The 21,498-nt window shown below is 44.6% G+C and overlaps 2 protein-coding genes across 5 annotated transcripts; one reads left to right on the forward strand and one right to left on the reverse strand.

Moving 5' to 3' along the window:
* Nucleotides 1–43: 43 nt before the first annotated feature.
* On the forward strand, nt 44–9,701 carry SAMD15 (sterile alpha motif domain containing 15). Of its 4 annotated transcripts, XR_006291970.1 has the most exons (4): nt 44–379; nt 861–959; nt 2,647–2,763; nt 6,194–9,701. XR_006291970.1 is itself a non-coding variant. In XM_037900754.2 (3 exons), exons 1-3 carry the CDS (start codon nt 221–223, stop codon nt 6,470–6,472), a joined length of 537 nt encoding a protein of 178 aa, XP_037756682.1. In that variant the 5' UTR covers nt 44–220; the 3' UTR covers nt 6,473–9,701. The 4 variants fall into 4 exon arrangements, 2 of the variants coding, with proteins under 2 accessions (XP_037756682.1, XP_043406160.1); XM_037900754.2 differs by lacking the exon at nt 2,647–2,763; XR_006291969.1 differs by lacking the exon at nt 44–379 and having other exon boundaries at nt 386–959.
* On the reverse strand, nt 8,590–20,186 carry NOXRED1 (NADP dependent oxidoreductase domain containing 1). The gene is given in 8 exon segments (XM_043550223.1): nt 8,590–8,648; nt 8,651–8,796; nt 13,521–13,743; nt 14,764–14,918; nt 16,223–16,403; nt 17,821–18,002; nt 19,356–19,491; nt 19,593–20,186. Coding segments are annotated over 8 exon segments (1,131 nt in total). The 5' UTR covers nt 19,642–20,186.
* Between the last annotated feature and the right edge of the window lie 1,312 nt (nt 20,187–21,498).

A 21,498-nucleotide genomic window follows, 5' to 3' on the forward strand; every position in this document is an offset into this window, starting at 1 on the left:
GCCTATCGCCCGCCCCCCGGCCTGGGCCTTCCCTCGGGCAGTTCCGCGGCGCGAGGGCAGCGGCGGGAGCGGGCTGCTCGGCACGGCGGCGCTTCGCTCACACAGGGGGGCTGGGCCCGGCGCGGGAGGAAATAGCTGCCTGACGCCCGGAAGTGGCGGTCTCCGTGGAGACTGTTCCGACGCGTTGCTATGGCTCCATGGCGGGGCGTAGCCGCCCAGGATGGAGCAGGTCCCGGAGGAGGAGGGGTCCGGGGGGCCAGGGCCTGAGCCCGGATCCGAGCCCGAAGAGTCCGAGTCCCAGCCTGGCCCGGCCTGCCTCGCCTGGAGCTCCGTGGAGGTGGCTGAGTGGGTTCGGCAGCTGGGCTTCCCCCAGTACGAGGTGAGGGGCAGGGGCAAGGAGGGCGGGGCCGTGAGCTAGGTGAGGGGGGCGCTGCGCGGCCAGCTGCAGGCTCGGAGCGGGGCGAGCTCGGACTGTTACTAACCCCGCTCGCGGTGCCATCGCTGAGCTCCCTCTAGGCCCGAGCTGGAGAGCAATTCCCGCTTCCCTTGCTCCGCCTTGCGGCCTGGCAGCGCCCCTGAACCTGGCATCAAGAGCACCCAGGATCTCTGCGTTCTTGGAAAACTCAGGGCAAGTTTCTAGCCCTGGTGGTGGCGGAGAAGAGCTAGGAAGAGTGAGGCCAGCGTCCCCCAAAGGCTCAGAAACCAGAAGGGGGGAAAGCCCTTATTTTTAAAGATCTCATTGCTTTTAAGCCAGTCTCCTGATTGGGCAGCGGGGCGCTGACTAATGTTGGTTTTTGAATGCTTGGGGTTGGCAGTACTGCTCACTGCTGTATAGTGTTTCCATCTGATTTTCCTGCCAGGAGTGCTTTACAACTAACTGCATCACTGGCCGCACACTCATCCATGTTAACTGCTCAAACCTGCCACAGATGGGCATAACAGACTTTGACCACATGAAGGTGAGTGCCACACACAGAGTTGCCTTCCTCCATCAGGAGTGTTTATGATTTCCCATCCCATCTCCTACATGTTCATGTTTGTTCTCTGACTACATCAAGTAAGATGTAACACTGCTCCGTCTCTGTTAATGATAATAGCAGGATCTAAACACTCATGCTCAATAGGACAACTAGAACCTGCCCAAGTCCTGATGCTTGGATGGATGTTGTACACAGAATGCAAAAATATTTTCCTCCGAACGATGGGGCACACTGTTCTGGCTGCAGTAAGAATCTTCCTGAAGCTTCATGTAAAACTCAAGATGAACCCTGACCCCAAATCTTTTATGAAGTTCAGAAAAGTTGTATTTTAAAATAAAATTATTTCCATGCCTTTATGCCCATCTGGTTTCCATATAGGACCTGAGGCAGAAGGGCCACAAAGGAGAAAGAAAGCCTGCTGTGGCAGTGCTTCCTGTGTGTGCACAAGTAGGAAACAACAGAAATCTTGCCCAAACACTTGTTTGTTTGACAATTACAACCCAGCTTTGGAGACACAGTGATTCTTGACTGCGTTACACTGGTTTTGTGTGGTGTAATTTTTCTGAAGTCAATGGAAGCTCACTAGTGTAAAAGTGATGTAAGAATGGAGAAGCAGGGTCAGGAAGTTTGGATCTGCACCTGCATTTCTGGGTGCTCAGTCCAACCTCTCCAGTATTTTGCCCACCTTTGTCCTACCACTTAATGAAGAGATGTGTATATAGGGGGGAAATGGTCTACAAAATCCTAATTTTTAAAATCAACAAACTAGTCTTCACTAATTAAAACTGTACAAAAATCCCCATCTAAAGGATCCCAAAATCAGCTAATAAGGAAGGACTTTTTACTTGCTACATTGGGGATGGACAGAGGCCTCACCTTCTTATGCAGCCTCACAGGAAATGTTCCATGGTTCAAGGTTCCATGTTCCCTCCCAAATGGTCAGAGCCTTTCTACAGGGTTCTGAGCTTATATGGAGGATGTTGGCACAGCCCAACGCTAGGAATGTGTACTGATAATACTCAAAAGAGAACTTTGAGAGCTTTGAATGAAAGGCATCAGAGAACTGCAAATTGATGTTAAAGATTTTTGCCCTCCCTAATGAGATACTCTTTGTGACAAATACTACAGAAGAATATTCAAACACTGCTGTATTAATGTTATATGTATCTTTATGGGCTTGCTAGTGATTGTAATCCTGGCTAAATGGGTCAGACAAGGAATGCTTCCTGCAGGAACTAAACTCTCTGGCCGGGGAGGGGGTGAAATTAATTCAACTCCACAATACTGGAACAAGTCTTTTGAAGTTTCACACTCTCCTCGCCATGCCCTCCTCCCCACAATAACAGATTGGTTTGACCTGGTTCAAAAGGCCTAAAACAACAAAGGACTTGAAACTGTATAAAATATAAACTCTGGCCCAAAGAGAGGGTCACTCACATGCTATCCAAGAATTGACAGGCATGTTGACTATGTCCAAGAGAGACAGGCCCTGCTGTGAACCTGAAGTGGAAGTGGAAGGTGGGTGACCACCTGCTAAGCCAGGCATACATATAAGCTGTTTGTTGTTGACTTTTTCTGAAACACTTTTTTTCTGAATAAATGGTACATTGTTTTATGAAAGCTGGCTGGTCACTGAATAACCCTGTCATTGCTCCTGAGAGAGCAGAACTGCAGGTGCTGAACTGAAGTAAGACCGACTGAGATGATCATAATGAAGTGCAGGAGTCTGCAGCCTAAGACCCCGTCTGGAGGGAGCAAATCATGGGATTTCACCCCAGGAAAGGTGATTCCTAGAGACCTAAGACTGATGCGGAGCGCCTCTGAGGAGGCCACAAGGGGTTCAGATGTACAGTTAAATCAGAAACTCTGATACTACTATCCCCATTTCACAGCTTTGAAACAGGGTTGTGAGAGAGGAAAGAAGTTGCCCAGAGTCATGTTGCAAGTCTGAGGTATCCTGTCTCTATCTTGTGCTTTAACCATCAGGCTCTTCTTTCCTCACTTTCAGTCCATGGCTGAGAAACTAATATTGACTTAAATAATAACATTCAAGTGCTCCAGCAGGGGAAATGCAGTAAAAAGCTAACCTGGTAAAACGTTAGCTATAATTGAATGTGACTATGTTTTCTGTATGCCCAACCAAAATACATTGCCTAAGCCAGCAGAGCCCTTAACAGAATAAGGGGAAGTTTTTCTAAGACACACATAGAATCATACAAGTGGAAGGGACCTCAAGTGGTTATCTAGTAGTCCAGTCCCCTGCACTCATGGCAGGATTAAGTATTATCTAGACCATCCCTACACCCAGAACCGGACACACTGCTCCAGTTGAGGCCTAATCAGTGTGGAGTAGGGCAGAAGAATTACTTCTTGTGGCTTTCTTATAACACTCCTGCTAATGCAGCCCAGAATGATGTTTGCTTTTTTTGCAACAGTGTTACACTGTTGACTCATATTTAGCTTGTGATCCACTATGACCCCCAGATCCCTTTCGGCAGTACTCCTTCCTAGGCAGTAATTTCTGATTTCGTATGTGTGCAACTGATTGTTCCTTCCTCAGTGGAGTACTTTGCATTTGTCCTTATTGAATTTCATCCTATTTATTTCAGACCATTGCTCCAGTTTGTCAAGATCATTTTGAATTTTAATCCTGTCCCCTAAAGTACTTGCAACCCCTCCCAGCTTGGTATAATCCACAAACTTTATAAGTGTAACCTCTATGCCGTTATGTAAATCATTGATGAAGATATTGAATAGAACTGGACCCATAACTGACCCTTGCAGGACCCCACTTTACATGCCCCTCTAGCTTGACTTGTGATTCACTGATAACTACTCTCTGGGAATGGTTTTCCAACCAGTTATGCACCCACCTTACTGTATCTCCATCTAGGTTGTATTTCCCTAGTTTGTTTATGAGAAGGTCATGCGAGCCAGTAACAAAAGCCTTACTAAAGTCAAGAGATACCACATCTACCGCTTCCCTCTATTCACAAGGCTTGTTACCCTGTCAAAGAAAGCTATTAGGTTAGTTTGACACGATTTGTTCTTGGCAAATCCATGCTAACTATCATTAACACCTTATTATCTTCTCAGTGTTTGCAACTTGATTGCTAAGTCACCCTATTCCCATTACTTATATAAAGCTGAGTCCCTAGCTCTCTTCCTTTTCAGGGGTTTTAACTGAGGTTTTTACATAATCAAGTGAACAGAAAACAGGACAGCGAGCCTGGATCTTGTGAGTTCTGGCTCTGCCACTGACTCTGTGTAACCTTGAACAAGTTCCTTAACCCAGATTTTTCAAAAGTGGGTATTTAAACATAGACATTCAATTCCATATTGTTAGGCACATAAGTGATCTGAGTGCCACATGTGCTTATTGTGAGCTGCAGCTGTTTAAATCATTCAGCACCTCTGAAAATCACATAACTGATTTAGATGCCTAACTTTAAACACCTGAGTTGGAAAATTTGGGCTACAACCTCCCTTTACATCAGTTACCCACCTGAAAAATCCTTTCCCAATCTCGTAGCGAGGCTGTGGAGGTTGTTTGAAAAGGACTTTAAATCCACTAGGCATACTTATTCTTTGACTGCATGTGTATGTTGCCTTCTTTGTCACATAAAGAGCTGGCTGGCTGCATCCTCGTGAGCTAGAGGGTACTGAACTTCAAATGAGCCACAGGCTGCTTTTGCGGAGCCATAACAATTTTGTTTCAAATCTTCATTATTTATGGTTGCCTCCATCACAGGGCACGACCTGGAAATTCAAAGAGTTTGCAGCTCACAAGCAACAAGAGATAAAATCTTTATGCACCGTGGCAGGAATTTGAACATTGTGTTCTTTACGCTGTAAAGCACCAAGCATTTGGGCCAATCTTAACTCTTGACTGGCTAAACAGTTCTAACCCTTTAGTTAGAATGTACAGTCAGAGCAAAATGAACTTGGGGTAATATTTTTAAAAGCACCTATGTGAGTTAGGAACTTATGTCCCATAGCTTGTGAGTGGAATTTAGGCATTTTTGAGAACCCCACCCTTAGCCATTATCTTCCTGGTTTCCTTTGTTATTACTGAAGGCACACAGATTCAGCTCTTAGCTATACTGTTACAAATTGAAAAGACTCCACTGACTACAAAGGAGTGATGCTGAGAGCAGAATTAGAGATGAGAGCAGAATCTGGCCCATGGGCGTTTTTCCAATGAGAGTCGTCTCTGAACCCAATGCAATTTCTGATTGATGCTGCAATGAGGCCATAATCCTATATATATATATATGACACTCAGGCACCAGAGCAAGCCTGTATATAATTGTAACCAAAACCCAGCTACTTGCTAGAAGTGATTACGAAGGCTCCAGTTGAGCAGTATGACCTTACAGTTTACAAGGAGTGGAATGTCAGTGGAGAAGTCCTGGTGTAGAGATTGTATGAGGGCTGGGAGTTTCTCTGGGTTGCTGCTGGTTTTGTTCTAGTTGTATAGTTATTTTAAATCATATGAAAGGCACCCAGAGTAGCAGGTAGAAGACCCTAATAGCCTCCCACTTGAAACTGCACTATGGGATGTGGTTTAGCAAATAGTAAAACTGATTAGAAACACAAAGGTGAATTGATCAAGGTTTTAAAAGACAAGATTTATATTCTGAAAAGTGACTATATTAAAAATTATAGTCAGGCTTCTTCCACTGATGGCTTCAGGCCAAGCTATCTCAGATTACAAGTCAGAAAATGATTTTTCTAGTGAGCAGTGCCACTGCTGATCCAACTGGGCCTTTCTGCCTCTTATAGTCTCATCAGTAATAAAAATTCTACAAACACAATTTAGCAGACAATGTTGATGATGCTGTAGTAGGCAGAGAAGAAAGAATCTCGCTCACTCACCCATAGCTGTGTTTGCTCTGCAAGTGCTAATAGGAGTCAAAAAAACAAAACAAATCCGTTTGAGGTAATAAAGGTAGCAGCTGTGACTCCCAACACACAGTAATTCCCTGGACAAATCAGAATGTGCTGTTTTTACATGATCTTTTTTCTAATCATAACTGCACATTGGACTCATCTTGCCAGATCACGCTCTAGCTCCTACGTTATGGAAAGGAAAACATTCTGAAAGGAGAAACTGCAGGAGTTCTTTTCTGTGCAGCTCTACACTACAGAGCTCTATCGATGTAGCCACCACACTAAGAATAGGCTCCCTTATGTTTCCTCTTGCATTTCAGGAGATTTCATGGCATGTGCGAGAGCTGCTGGGGATTGAGGAGCCTCTCTGGAGCAGAAGCATTGCCCTCCCATACAGGGACAACGTGGGCTTGTTTTTAGAGCACAAAGCCCCAACTGGTGCAAAAGCTGATGCCCTCACCTTCTCTCAGTTTGTCCAAGAAGCAGGATTAGAGCCATATGCTACAATTTCACAGCAGTCTGGGCTTTTTACAAAGGTGGAAGCAGACGCCCTCACCTTCTTTGTTCAAGAAGCTACAATTCCATCCTCTCCGGATTAAAGAAAGGTGCATCGATACTCTGATTTGTTTAGTGCTGACAGTATGCTCAGCCATGTACAGTTCCTCCCTTGAACACGTTTGCCATTTAAACTTCTATTCCTAAAGACACCCCTATGGGATATTGCCAAGCACCGAATTCCTTAGTGCAGTTACATTATCCTATACTGAAAGGTTCCCTTTCTCCCCATTGCAGGAGCTCTTTGTGGCTCAGTCATGTCTGAACTGCTGCTACTTCACATGTTATCACCAAGACCAGAGATCAATCTTAATCACCTTTCATTGACACCCGCTTTCCTCGAACCCAGGTGATAGATTATAAGGTTTTTCCCCAAACTCTAGTCTTTGCCCTTACAGATCCAGCTGACCTCGTTCACTACTCCACACACAGAAATAAGTTTAAAGAGTTAAGTGATGTATGTAATAATTGCCTTATGATATAGTGCCTTATGTTGTAAAGGATCTCAGGGTGCTTTACAAACTATATAATGCAGAAAGAAAAGGAGTACTTGTGGCACCTTAGAGACTAACAAATTTATTTGAGCATAAGCTTTCGTGATGCATCCGATGAAGTGAGCTGTAGCTCACGAAAGCTTATGCTCAAATAAATTTGTTAGTCTCTAAGGTGCCACAAGTACTCCTTTTCTTTTTGCGAATACAGACTAACACGGCTGCTACTCTGAAACCTATATAATGCAGAAATCCCTTTCCTCATCACAGAAATAGTTACTTTTGAGATAGAATAGATATTTTTATTAATTGAACAACAGGTTAGATTAGGACAGGAAGTGTAGAACAACATTTTATCCAACTGAAACTGAAGAAAGAATTTAAAGAGGAAGCACTGAATTGCCCTAGATGGAATTTGGCCAAGACTCCATGGCTAAGACCCTTGTTCTTGAGAGAAGAATCATGCAATCTTTTACATGGTTAGGGTTTTGGTTTTACATCTCATCCTACACTTTTAGGTCTCATCAGCATTTTCAGCAGCAAGGCATCTCCTGGCACTATGATTAAGTGGTGGTTCAATCCTGACTGAAAGGCAACAATACTTCCTACCGAATCATCACTACCATTTTCTGCAGCAGCAGCAGGGATTTCCTTGATCCCCAGTCCAAATACCAAACAGGCACAATCCTCTTTAGTGTGTGAGATCTTGTTAGTTCAAAACCCAATGTGGTGGGACTGCAGCCACTGTAAGGCTGCTCTCCTGCTTACCTGTCAAAAATGCTACAGAAAACAAATGTGTCCAACAGTTTGAATTGAGGTCTTAGGACAAAATGCCATTTTAATAAGTGAGCTTGGATTGAAATAAAGCAGTTCTCTGGCAGAGTGCTAACTTGCCAGGCAAGCAGGTTTAATAGAAAACCAAAACAAACTCTTGGAAATAAATAAAAACATGCACTGATTAGCGGAATCTGCAGTGTTACTCTAAACATTTAAAAGAGCAAGCAGCGCAAATTCCCACTTTTTCCCCACCTCACTCTGGGACAGATAGTCATCACTGTTAGGTTCCAGGACTGTTCAGTAACAGCCATGCTTGTTGGCTCACTGTGTCCAGTACTTTGTTGAACGGTGACCCTTTCCAGAGAGAGAACTCAGAGCTAACACATGTAAAAGTCAGAGACCCCAAAGATTTTAGCGGTAGCCAACTCACATTCTGTGAGGATGTTACCAAGTGGTCACAAGTTAGGAGAGATTGCAGATGCATACAAGTTGGGAAGCTTGCCTGTACTTGAGAATTATGAATCAGGAACGCTATTCACTTTCACTGTTTAATTTGCCCACTACTTTGCAGTTTGCTTGTGCTGTGGGTGATAGTCAGGTAAAGGTTTACATGCCATTCCAGCTTTATCCTTTCCACTGCAGGATAAAGTCCTCACTGTACATTCCTCCACCACACATAACCATATGGATCCTGCAATGGGAACTGGTAGGAAAAGGGTCTTAATCTCTGTCACAGTTCTCTTCAGAATTAAACCTTAGCAAAGCAGTTCCATCCCAGGAAGTTTGGAATCACACTGTGGTTATACTGTATGAAGCTTCAGAATCAGTGTTAGGAACATCCCCTGGGTCTTCTGTCCAAGTCACATCAATAGCAGTTGTGGGTGGACATTGACTCATGACCCAGCACCATACGGGGATCTGCTGTGGCAGGAAGAGAAGAAATTCTGCTGGCCATCCCTCCACTCTTTGCAAGCAAAACTCCAAAGGAGGTACAGTAAAACAAAGTAAGATGGTTCTGGAGAAGCACACTCCTTGCTAGAAGCTGACTGAAGGGAGACTCCTTCATTTGTACAGTTGTCAGGTCAAACCAGGGGAAGGTGCTGGGAAGAGAAAACAGGGTGTATTATTTATGGGCAACAGCTATCGGTTCCATACCTGTGATTTAACAAGATGGCTTTCTTTGGTCTTAAGTCCCCTGTCTTAGCCCATTGAGAAAGCTATGTGATTCAGAACCTTGAGTTCTTTGGACAAAGCCAGAACCACCCACAATGAGCAAAACTCACTCTGGTATTAATGGGATGATCTTGAACAAACTGGACTTAATGGGCCTACTGCACCCAGTAGTATACCCATAAACAAACACATCCATCAGACCAGCCCCAAAGCAAGAGTGTCGGTGCCTTGCCATTGGATCTTCTTCCACTATCCATAAGAACCGTCCGCTTCAGGATGATCCTCCAGCTATCTCTATACATGTTTGTACTATGCCCATCACACTGCACTACAACTAATCAAACAACTAATCAAACAATAATGCAGAAAACAGAATTAGTGGGGAGGGATGGTTCAAGAATTGGTAATGAGTTCTCTAGTACTCAGTTCAAATCAAGCCTTCATTGGGTAGTGACCAAAAGCATTATCACATGTGACCCAGGGATCTCTTGGTGCCCAGTGACAGAGGGTACAGGGGGAACACACAAGGTTTTACACGGGTTCCTTGGAGTGGATGACTGCATAATATGCCAGAAGGGTTCACCGAAGGGTGGCATATGAGGTCTCTACCACGAGCCGGTAGCCCACTGGGCAACATAATCATTGTGAAATGTATGTACAGATAATATTTAAGGAGTTATGTATCTATACTGAAAATTATGTTCTTCAGGTTTGGGAGTTAAGGCAGGTTCCCAGGTGGTGAGAAACCTCTGACATGTTCCTTCCAGGCAGGAGATAATAAATGTTTATCTCTCTGTCTGGCCACACTGAGCCAGCTGCCGCATGAGAGAGAGAGAGAGAGAAAAAAAAAACCTATAGGAAAAAAACAATGAGCAAGAGGGTGTCCTGTTTGTGAATGAAGACAAAGCATCAGACTGGTATATCTTGTGGGGGCAAAGAGACACACAGGTTTCTTCACGTAGAAGGCAAGCTAACAGTGTTTTTGTCTTATGAAAAGGGTGGGGGCGGGGCGGGGTATCACAGCCAGCCTGGCTGTAAAGCACTGTGAGAAGGATTTTGGGGTAAGCAACATTCTACAAGACATGAGAATATCTTGCTAATTATCTCTAGGCTCTAGAATCCATGTTATAATTTTATTTTATATGTAATCATTTGTTTTCAATATTTCTACTTGCTATTACTCGAATCTCTATGTTTTGTTAAATAAAGTGAGATTTGTTTATAATGAAATCAAGTATAAGTGGTGTGTGTTAAGCAGACGCATGATCTAAGGTGGAACTGATAAGCTGTTTCTTTGGAAGCAGCCAATCTGTGAATACTGTAAGTGTGGAACAGGGGCTGGATACTCCAGGGAAACACTCGGAGGGCTCGAGGGCTAGAGCGTGCCAATCACTAACCTGCAGAGTGACAGTGGGGTCTGCAAGGCCTAGAGGGAAGTATTTGTGTTGCCCATGGAGTAGGAGGACTGGCCTATGGCTTCCTCACACTGACTAAGAGCAGGTAGTAAAGAGGTGCCTCAGAACTGTGGGTACCACTGGGAAATGGCACACCATCCAACTGCTGTTCAGTGCCCTGTATGAAATGTGCTGGGATCTCAGATTGGTTCTTAATGGACAGATCTTCGGACTTATGGCTTCTGACACCAGATGTTAGATAAGTGATGTAGCCACTCTATCATGGCAACATGATCTGGAGACATCAAGCAGATCCATCCACCATCAAGATGATAAAGAGGGCTGCCCGTAACCAGATGGTCCCCTGTTTGTTCTGGACAGGTGACCACATAAGAAAAATCACCCGACAAATTAGCCCCATTTTTGGCAGTCTCTGCAGAGAGATCAAGCACTGAGTGGGCCCTGGAGACTGAACTTCCCCTCTTCCTCCTAGCACTTGTCCCTCAAAGGCACATTGGGAATGGGAAGGAAACTAGCTTTGCCATTGCACTGGCTCTGGGAGGATAAAAAACAGTTCTCAGACTCTGGGACTGTTCATTTAGCAACTTCCACCAACACTAAATTTAACTTAAATGTTTTAAACAAAAAAACAAAACAGGTGCAAATCTGGTGGGAGCAGGCCAGAAGCGCCACAAGATTAAAGCCATCCAAGGTGGCAGCGGTAAAGCTTTCTGGTATAGCATTGTCTGAGGATTACAAAGCACTTTACAAATAAATAAAGCCTCACACCCTCCTCCCCCCATGAACTAGGTGAGGATTAACCTCATTTTACAGATGGGAAACTGAGACAGAGAAAGGAAGTGACATCCCAAGGTCATACAGGAAGTCTGTGACAGACTGAAAAAATGGACCTAAGTCTCCTGACACCCCATTCTCTTCTCTAACTCCGAGTCTGGCTGCTTGAAAAGGATAAAGGAACATTGTTCATCATTTTCATCCAAAACCCAACAATAAATGTATGGTGGCACTGGCGGGCTGTAGACATGAGGGACCACACAGGGAGGGACAATATTCTCCAGACTGCTAGTCAAGGTGGTGGTTCTTTAACAAGAAGAGGGGGAAACATTAAAACCAAAAGTTTTGCTGAGGATTGGGAATGAAACAGGAAAAGGAGTGGGAGTGCAAGGCCAGCAGCAGGAGCTACTAGACAGAACAGAAATTATGTACCTATCTTGGGGGATCTTAGGAATTACAGACAAATGAACCACACTTCAGTACCAGGTAAACTGGTTTAAATGACAGTCAAAAAGAGATCTATAAAAGACCTAGATTAACATGATATGTTAGGACTAACCAGCACAACTTCTGTAACGAAAAATCATGCCTTTCTAAAGTTCTTTGAATGTATCAACAAAACAATAGATATGGAGGAATCAGGGAACCAGGGCTTTGGAGCGGAGCCCGGAGCTGGAGCGCGGAGCAGCTCTGGAGCAGCGGAGCTGCAGGTTTTTGCCTGGAGCTGGAGTGGAGCTCCAAAGCCCTACAGCTAACAATTCATTTGAGCTTCCAAAACCCTTCAATGACGTTGCTGTAAATTAGAATCCTAGGGTAAAATTCGGTCATAGATCAGAGAGTGGGGAAGAGACCAGAAACAGAGTACTAATATATGATCAATTTTCACCGTGCAAAAAATAGGGTGCCCCAAAGTTTCCATGCTAGAGCCAGTGCTTAGTAGATTTATCAGTGATCTATAAGAGGAACAAACAGCAAGCTGGCAACATTTGCAAATGGCATGAAATTATTTTGGTTAGTCAACATTAGAAATGACAGTCAGTAATTTCAGGGGGACCTTGCAAAACTAAGTGAACAGTAATATCATGACAGAGGAAATCCAGTGTTGACAAATGCAAGATAATGCACATGGGAAAGAGTAATATGAACTACTCAAAGTCGCTGGGTTCTAAATTACCTGTAACCACTTAGGAAAAACATTTCTGCTCTGAATGAATGCAGTGGCCAGAGAGCAAACAATGTTAGTTTGCATAAATAATGGAATGGAAAATAACGTTGACAATATTTAATGCCAGGTTTATAATGACACTGCACAAATCAATGATACGTCCTCACCCAGAATACTCTGTTCAGTTCTGGTCTCCCCATCTCAAGCAGAAAATATAGAAGAAATAGAAGGGGTTTCAAAGATAAGCAATGAAAGACTGAAAATCTTGGAAAGATTTCTGTGTAAAGAGAGATTGATAATATGGGGACTGTCTAGTTTAGCCACAAGAGCAATGAGAAGGGACATGATAGAGGTATATAAAATATTGAACCATCCAGAGATGGTGAATCATGTCCTCTCACATAAGAGCAAAATGACATTTGATGAAATTGAAAGGCCACAAATTTCAAATCAATAAAATAATTTTTTTTATATGTTGCATACTTAACCTGTAGGCTCACTGCCACAAGATAGCATTGATGCCAAGAGGGTCATAGGATTCAAAACAGGATTGGACATTTAGATGGCTAAGAACAGCCACAGTTACACATTACATGTTTTTTCCCCTCTCTCTCTTTAATTTAATTTATTTAAAGGAAGGGATATAAGCCTGCCTGCTTCAGAGCAGAACCCAAGCACTGAATGAGAGGTTAGAAAGAAACTTTCCCTATGGACAGATTAGTCTCAATTTTTTACTATGAGTTTTCTTGAACCTTCTCTCAGGCATTTGGTATTAGCCACTGTCAAAGACAGGATAGTGGACTAGAAGGCCCACCAGTCTGGGTCGTCCAGTATGGACATTTCTGTGTTCTGTTGTTTCACACCAAGTTGTACAACTGGAATATCCTACATATCCTCACTGAGTAAATTCTTATCTCTAAAAACTGGAGTAGAGGGGCTCAGAGTGAGATACTGAAGTATTCAGTGGATGGATTTCAGGCTGCTTAACAACTACCAGTATATTGGACTTTGGGTTGTCCATCCCTTATCACACACGGTAACATTTTCAAAAGCGCTGAAGTCCCATTTTCAAAAATGACTTAGGAACTTGGAAGCCAAGTCTCATTAAAATCAATGAGACTTTGGCGCTTTTGAAAATTGACCCAGCACTCACTGGTACATGACACGAAGTCAGGAGGGTGTGTACCATATTCTTCCTCTGTAATAGGAAGACTCCTAGCTTTCAAATCCTGGGATGTGGCCAAAGTTCAGGGAGGATGGCCAAGTAGAAACATCTGAAGTTTGGCACTTTACTTACTCCTCTTGAGTCAGGGAGGAGACAAAAGTTTGGTTGACAAAGTTCCCACACACAAACCGTGGGCAGGAGGTCTTCTGCTCTGCACAGATGGGGCAGTGCTCGGGGAAACATATGTCATTCAGTAACTTCAGTGTGCGCTGGTGGGGCAGGCGCCGCCACATGCAGCTGTTCAGGGCTGCATAGAAAATGGCCTCCAACCACTTGCCAGTCACAGCAATTCTCTCTGCACAACAATCAGAGAACAAACCTTGTCAGTTATCACTACACATACTGACGTGAAGGAAACAGTAGAGATTTTTTTTTTTAATGTCTCGTCCTCTCTTGTTCCCTATCAAGAAGGGTCAACATGGCAACAACGCACAATGTGCTTATTTACAGGCCAGGGAGGAGAGGCTCAAATCCAGTAAGTAATAATAATATACTAGCTTATACCCATCTAGCATGTAAAGCACGTTGAGCTGAAATAAGCTGTGTATAAAGGTACCACTCACCCACCGCAGCTGTCCCTGTGGTGGAAAACGACAGCTAACAGTTTAGGACAGGAAGTTAAGAGGAATACCATATCCAGGTGAAACCATGGAAGAGATGGGAGAATCTAGGGGTGGCAAGGCAATTCCCAAGTTGGAATTTAGTCAGGGTTGACACCAAAATACTGACTTGGTCTTGATCTACACTCCGTCAGAAGGCCTCCTAGCTCCTGTTCATGGCTTTCCCATCTGAGAGTGCCAAGGCTCCTGCTCGCTCACCAAAGGAAACGATGGCTCTCGGAAGAGTCAGAAAAGAGTTCCAGAGGCATATACATGGAGAGAGGTCTTCTCTACAGTAATTGTCCTGACTGTAACAGTGGGGCACTGAAGCACTTGCAAACTCTAACAAAATCAGACAAGTCAGAGATGGAAAAGATTTTTGGGGGTCACTTACTCCATCCTCCTGCCCATACAGGATTGGCCCCCACTAGATATTAATTCTGTGTTTTGTCCAGTCTAGTTTTATCTAGCCAGTGACAGCCCTGCCAGCATTTTTATTAGGAGGTTTTTCTTCCATATTCTGCATTTCCAAACCATTATTCTCATTCAGTGCTGCTCAGGTGAGATAGAAACTGAGTAGCTATTGCTCTATACCCAGCCCTGTTCATGAATCTTGCTGGGGCTAGGACAGGCTTAGAATAGTGTGAATGTCAAGCAAAGACATTGTTTCTAATTCCACAGGAAAACACCTGCAAAGTGAGGAGAAATACATTCACCTTTGGGACCACAGGGACAGGTAGCCTGTATAACAATAGGGTCTTGGAGTGCAGCTGTGATTGTCCCATTTGTCCCCCACATGTTCCTTAAGTTTCTGCTAGTGCACTGGTATTGTGGCCTCAGGATGGCACTGTAGGAAAGGAGCTGCTTCAACCTGAAAGCAAAGTCATTCAAATAACTCAGAGAGGTATCCAGTGCCCAGAGAGTGGCACACCAAAGGAGAATAAAAGTACATTTCTATAATACCATTTATTCCAAACTCTGTTTACAGCATCACTGAAATGCTGCCACCTCTGGGGTGCAAAGAAAGCAAACACTGGACAACATGAGGGGATAAGAGTAAATGTTATAGCCAGACACAAGGCAAAACTCTGCTCTTACAGTAAGTTCCAGGGATGGTCAATGCCCACACAGCAGACGGAACTTTAAATGTTTAAGATCCTGTCTGAAAGAACCACATGCAGTAAAGTGCAGGGCACCAAATACACTAGTCAGAGGAGGCTGAGTCAATGCTGCTAGGATTCTAATCTGAGCATGTTAGAGCTGAGACATTTCACAGAACAGCTGGGACTTTAGCAGTTTTGTTTTGTTTTGTTTTGTTTTTTTGAAGGAAGGGAAGGAGTGAGTCTGTGCTACATCCTGGTCCAATATTGATAGAACTTCCACCGACTAGGATTTGGCCCTTAATCCCTCCCTACTTTGATAAAGTAACTTCTATATCCTGCAGAATAACAGAAGCCCAAGAGAAGGACGGGGTGGCTCTGGAGGCCAGTAATAGGACATTAGCTTTTCACTGCTAGGGTCCTGGTTTAAATCCAGCCCACCTCAGTAGTTACTGAAGGGTGTTTATTCCCATGAAATGGCTGTTCAGTAGCCTGCGTAAAATGAGATTGCAGGTCTCAGCACTGTTCCTAGTAGATATCTACAGCACAAAGGGCCTTGTTACATTTGTCCCCTTGTTAGCCTCTCAGCAGAGCAGCCAAGAACTGAATGGGCCACAGAGACTGAACCTCTCCCAATATCGCCACCCCAAACATTCAAAAATCCTAGGTCAGCCCCCGCAAATAATGAAGTTAACTTAAAAATCATGAATTTGTTTTATATAATACTTCACACTGCCTACGTTTTATTTCTGGCCTCCTGGGTTTTGAGCCCTTAGCGTGCACTCAGGCCATGTTTCAAGCTTTTCTCCTCAACCATGAGAGCTAGAAACTTACGTTTTTAAAAAATAAACACTGAAATTCTCATGTATTCATGTGATTCCCGAGACTGGGGCTTTAAGAAAACCACCAGTTATTGTGAGACTTGTGATAAAATCATGAGAGCTGGCAACACTGCTGCCACCATGCCAGGTCAGGCACGTTGGCAGTGCTGGCACTGTACTTGCCTGATGTGTGGACAAATCAGGGGATTTAGTCTGCTGGGCTATCACACCAGCACTGGTGCAATCAATACTACCTGGGCAGCGGGACAGCAGTGACCAGACTGTACACGATGCAGGGTTCCCGGAGTGCAGAATGAATTCCTGAGCAGATTTGCTGTAGATGAGATGGGAGGCAACAAAGAAACACAATGTCTGCCCAGGCCACAAGCTGGCCATTGTCATAAAAACATTCGACTCCCAGCTGCTGGAACTCTGCTAGGGAAGACAAACAGAAAAGGCAATCATCACCCCAGCTCCAAGAGGCCAGGAGCAGCAGCCAGATAGTCTGCAACATCCACACTTGTGTAGGGTCATCGTGGTGTTTGCTCTCAGGCACACCTTGGTAAGGTGTGAGAAGCATGCGTTACCTCATCTCATAATGGGTTAATCCAGGTCCTCTCACCAGGTGGCCCTTAAGAGCTTTATTGGCAGCTACCCATTATCATTATTGATGCACAGCCCATGGTAGCCAGGTAACAGAGAAATGAGCCTCTCTGCTGGGAATAAATAGTCAGAAAATGTGGTTGTCTGGCACCATGTCATGAATATTGATTAAAACTTTAACTGAAGCAGCCAACCCTCAGGATCTGGGTGATTTTCAAGACCTATAAAAAGCCATTTAATAACTCCCCCTCCCTCTCTGCCCCTTGAGAGGATTTTATTGTTGTAAGCGTCTCCCTATAGGAAAGTTATCCTCTGTTCATCTTGGTTTATGTAACAGCTTCATGTGGCATTGGACATTTTGCATGCAATTACGATCTATAACGTAGCACAAGCACCAATCCACCCCTTTTCACTTTGTATTTTTAACATTTTGGAGTAAAGAGAGAAAGAAGCATCTTGTGCTACTGACCCTACAGTGATAGGCCAAGGAGAGTCCATGGCAGTAACGGCTTTTCAGATCAATGTGGATATTGATTTGGAGAGGTATTTAATCCATCAAGTGAATATTTAATGTGTAGGCATTGGTGTTGCAGCCACTGAGCAATGATGTGAAAAATTGCCAGGGAGAATTTAGAATAGGGCAGCAAAACCAGTGAAGAGGCTGATGGGACTGAGTCATGAGGAAAGATTAAAGGAGAAAAATATATCACTTTTCCAAATGATGGCTAACGTGGGGGATACAATAACTCTCTATAAATATTTGAAGGCTGTAAGTCCCAAGGAGGAGATGACTTGTTTAGGGTGCTCTAAGGAGGTATGATTGGAATAATGGAGTGAAATTAAAAAAAGGAAGGAAAATATAGAATTATCAATATTTCCTAATGCTGAAATCTAACAGCCTGTGGAATAGACTTTGAAAGGAAAAGGGTAAAAACTCCATTGATTGGGTCTAGGGCTGGTCAAGACGTGTACATCACAATGGTTTTTGATGGAAAATTGGATTGTCAGATAAACAAAAGTTTTCCACAAAAAGTGTCTGCTTTCTGCTGAAAATGTTGAGCTTTCATTTTTTGACAAAGTCAAAAGTTTTCTGTGGAAAAAAAATTCGGACCAACTCGAGTTGGGACACTGAAAGTGAGACAGCCAAAGCAGGAGAAAACACACTATGAGTCTTGCAGTGGCAGGGGTGCTTGGATTAGATATGCTAGGTCTTTACCCATTTGAATTCCCATGATTCACTAGCTCTTACACAAAGTCTCTGGCCTCCTGGTGGAGATGTGGATATTCTGAGACGAAATGCCACTCAGCTCCAGTAGTGCCCTGGCCAGCTGCTTCCCAATGTGGCCTCCACCAATAATTCCAACCTTCAGGCCTTCACTGCCCATAGATTCCTTGGAGGAAATCAGTGAAACCTTCCCCCTCTCTTTCTGCCTGAGAAATGACACACAGAGCTGACATCACTCCACCAGAAACTACAATGTATCCATTACCCTGAAACTAGGCCCTACACTGTTCTCCTTAGGAAGGAGCCACTGACCAGATTTTCCTGAAAGGAGAGAAGACTTGTCCCATATTTTAAAGAGTCAGTGCTATGTTTTCATTCTCATTTCTAAAACATAAAAGCTAGCAGCAGCCAGCCCAAGCTCCAGCTACGACTTTCCAAGATCTAAAATTCACAATGATCAACATCTATAGTCGCCTTAGATCCGCTGCTAGGTACCCACATCACCATAATCCAATCCTGCCCCACTTCTTAATCATGCCATATAACAAAAACCCCATCCATCCCTTACCATGTCCTCTCTTCAAATACCCATGAAGAAAAGGGGAGTTTTGCAGCATGGACAGAAAGGTAACAGATTTCTAGTACGAATGGAAGTGGATTCCAGACCTGAGAGGCCCTCAAAGACACCCTGCCAGTTCCTTCTCTTCTTTATCAAGGGGCTACAACTCAAGTCCTGGTGACCACAATTGCAGTAATATGGCATGGGGAGAGGGGTGCCCCTTAGGTAATATGAGCACAAACCATTTAAGGCTCTAAAGGGCAAAACCAACACCTTGAATTCCATATAACAAAAACCCCATCCATCCCTTACCATGTCCTCTCTTCAAATACCCATGAAGAAAAGGGGAGTTTTGCAGCATGGACAGAAAGGTAACAGATTTCTAGTACGAATGGAAGTGGATTCCAGACCTGAGAGGCCCTCAAAGACACCCTGCCAGTTCCTTCTCTTCTTTATCAAGGGGCTACAACTCAAGTCCTGGTGACCACAATTGCAGTAATATGGCATGGGGAGAGGGGTGCCCCTTAGGTAATATGAGCACAAACCATTTAAGGCTCTAAAGGGCAAAACCAACACCTTGAATTCCACCCACTAGCCCACTGGCAGCTAATGCAGCTCACAGAGCACGGGAGCTATTATTCCCAGCGCAAAACTCCCCATAACATTCTGAATTAACCGCAGCTTCTGAATGGTCTCATGGTGTAGCTCCAAGTGATCTAATCCTGAGATGATAGAGACACAGATGGACTTAATAAGATCCACATCCCAAAGGAATGGTCACACTCACCTTACCCAGCACAGATGGGGAAACTCACAGGCTCAGGGGACTGGGAATGAGATAGGGAGTCTCCCACCTCCAGGGCACCCAGACAGATAGTAACCAATACACATCATTGCATGCTGAGGACTGTTCCATGACCTACGTTGAATCAGTCGGGGGCCTTGTTCTAGTGAGAAGGGCATCCACATCATAAAATATACCACCACATCTGGCACTAACTGGCTTCTTGTTGACAATCTTAGCCAAAGACCAAATGGGTCACTGAGGCTGAACTCTTCTCTCACTCCTCTGATTTCCACCAGGGGAGAACTGAGGTCTGTTGGTAAGGGGAAGTTTGCCAGTAGCTGCCCTTTTTCTCGGGATAAATAGAGGCCTTCAGTCTCCAAGCCTGTCAAGCCAGCTCCTTTCTTCAATATTGAGAAACATCAAAGGAAAGGATGCCTATTTCAGCCTTACCTGAGGGCATGGAGCAGCTTGCAGAAGAAGACAGCATGGGCACATGCATTCACTATCAGCCCCTTGCAGCGGCTTCTCAAACACAGCAAGGGCTGTTTGCGTTCTTCCACCGCACGCTCAGACTGAAAGGACTTCAAATTCACCATGATATCTGACATTGTGGCCCTGCATGAGAACCTTCAGCAATGAGCAGCAGTTAGAAGAGTGGCCCAGCATCCATCAGTTTGGCATTGCAGCCAATCCCCAGCTCCTCCCACAGAGCAGGGGTAGCCAGTATACACCTAGTTCTACTTCAACAACATGACAAACATTACCAGTAGTAAGGAGGAGCAGAAAGATCTCAGCATGTGATGCAGCAGAGCCTCTGAGATCGAACATTGCATGCTGGGATTATTGTTTCCATGGAGCTGCAATCTAATTCATTCTATGAAGCGTAGCTGTGGCTGGCAACAACTGACAAGTTGCCGACACAGCACTTGGAAGGGCGCAGTATGGGCTGCTCTGCTCCTGAGCTACAGGTAAGATGAAAACTAGAGCCAAGGTGAGCAACTCCAGTTTCCAAGTATTATGTTTTTCATTCATCACCAGTCTGAGTTTTGTCAGCATTGTGTGCCCCACCTTCCTCTCCTCCCTCCCCCCAAGCCTCTCAGGGAATGTGCGTCTCTCTTCCTTCCTTCTGTATCCCTCCCCTCAGCATGAGAAGCTGAACAGCTTCTAGGTCTCAGAATAGAGCCTGGTATTTTCGTTGCTTGGGGTCAGAGCCTCACCAGAGCCACCCGTGGTTTCCACAGGAATAGCATGCAGTCTCACTGCAGAGCACATCATAGTGCAAACACAGGACACTAAGCTTGGGCCCTCTGGTTGTTCCCAATTTTAGACAAAGTTCTGAGCACCCTTGACTTCAAGTGAAATGAAAGTGCTCAGCATCTTCCAGGTTCGGACCCACATTGGGAAGTCACCATTTCAGTTAATTTGACAACAGTGGGGCTTCTTTAGACACTGGGTAAACAGCTTCTTCAAGCCAGGCAACAGTCAGGCCTGTTTCAGTGAAGTGGATAGCTTATTGCACCATTTGGCCTAACCCAAGGCTGACCCGCTCTTCTCATCAAGAAGGGCTGGAGTCAGTCATCGCTTGAGCGGCCAGTATGGGGGGCTGCTGAGCAACATAAGGCACTTCCTCCTCTCCTCCCAAGGGCTGGGAACGGTTAACTGTGACCACCTGAAACTGATCTCGAAAACAGCCCTGACTAAACAAAGATAATATAGCAGGGAAAGGGTGTTCCTAAGGCTTTCTCCAGCACTTCCTATTCAGTGCCCAGTTACCCAGTGAGTAAAGGAGGCTGAATATGGCCAAAGATGCCCTCTGTCCGCAGCAGGCCTGTAGCGCCAAGCCAGACCCCAAGACTCTCTAGTTATAAGCAAACCGCTTTGTTTATAACATCACAAAAAGACAAAGAGCCTGATCCTGCAGCCATTACTCCCCCAAGTAGCTCTATTGACTCCAGTGGTGTGAGTAAGGAACACTCAGGTGGAGGTGGCCTGCCTGAAGATCTAACACACACAAACCCCCTGCAGTTTCTACTGTCTGAATTTTGTACCTAGTCCTGCCCCAGCTGAAGTGCTGATGACAAAACCCCCTTCGTCAAGCAGTATAATGCTCCTTGCTTGAGAAAAAAACCTCAGCAGCCTCCTGGATCTCCCACCTGGTGAGACCTTTTACCCATTGCCTCCCTGCTGGACTCCTTTTCCACAGGCTTCAGGTTCTCAACAGCAGGTCACCTCCTATTCTGGAATCCAGGCAACTCAATCCAAACAAGTGAAGTTGTCATGGCAATTGCTTAGTTACCAAATGTCCTGGTGAGAACCTTGCTGTTTGCGTAAAAGCCACCAGAGCCCAGTCCTTTGT

This window comes from Chelonia mydas, chromosome 6 (genome assembly GCF_015237465.2).
Source record: "Chelonia mydas isolate rCheMyd1 chromosome 6, rCheMyd1.pri.v2, whole genome shotgun sequence".
NCBI classification, from domain to species: domain Eukaryota; kingdom Metazoa; phylum Chordata; order Testudines; family Cheloniidae; genus Chelonia; species Chelonia mydas.

What these genes read in the sequence shown, in the direction of transcription:
- SAMD15 (XM_037900754.2), top strand. Translation starts at nt 221, where the DNA reads ATGGAGCAGGTCCCGGAGGAGGAGGGGTCCGGGGGGCCAGGGCCTGAG. An exon ending in TGGGCTTCCCCCAGTACGAG is followed by an intron (nt 380 to 860) that starts GTGAGGGGCAGG and finishes TTTTCCTGCCAG; the next exon opens with GAGTGCTTTACAACTAACTG. An exon ending in CAGACTTTGACCACATGAAG is followed by an intron (nt 960 to 6,193) that starts GTGAGTGCCACA and finishes CTTGCATTTCAG; the next exon opens with GAGATTTCATGGCATGTGCG.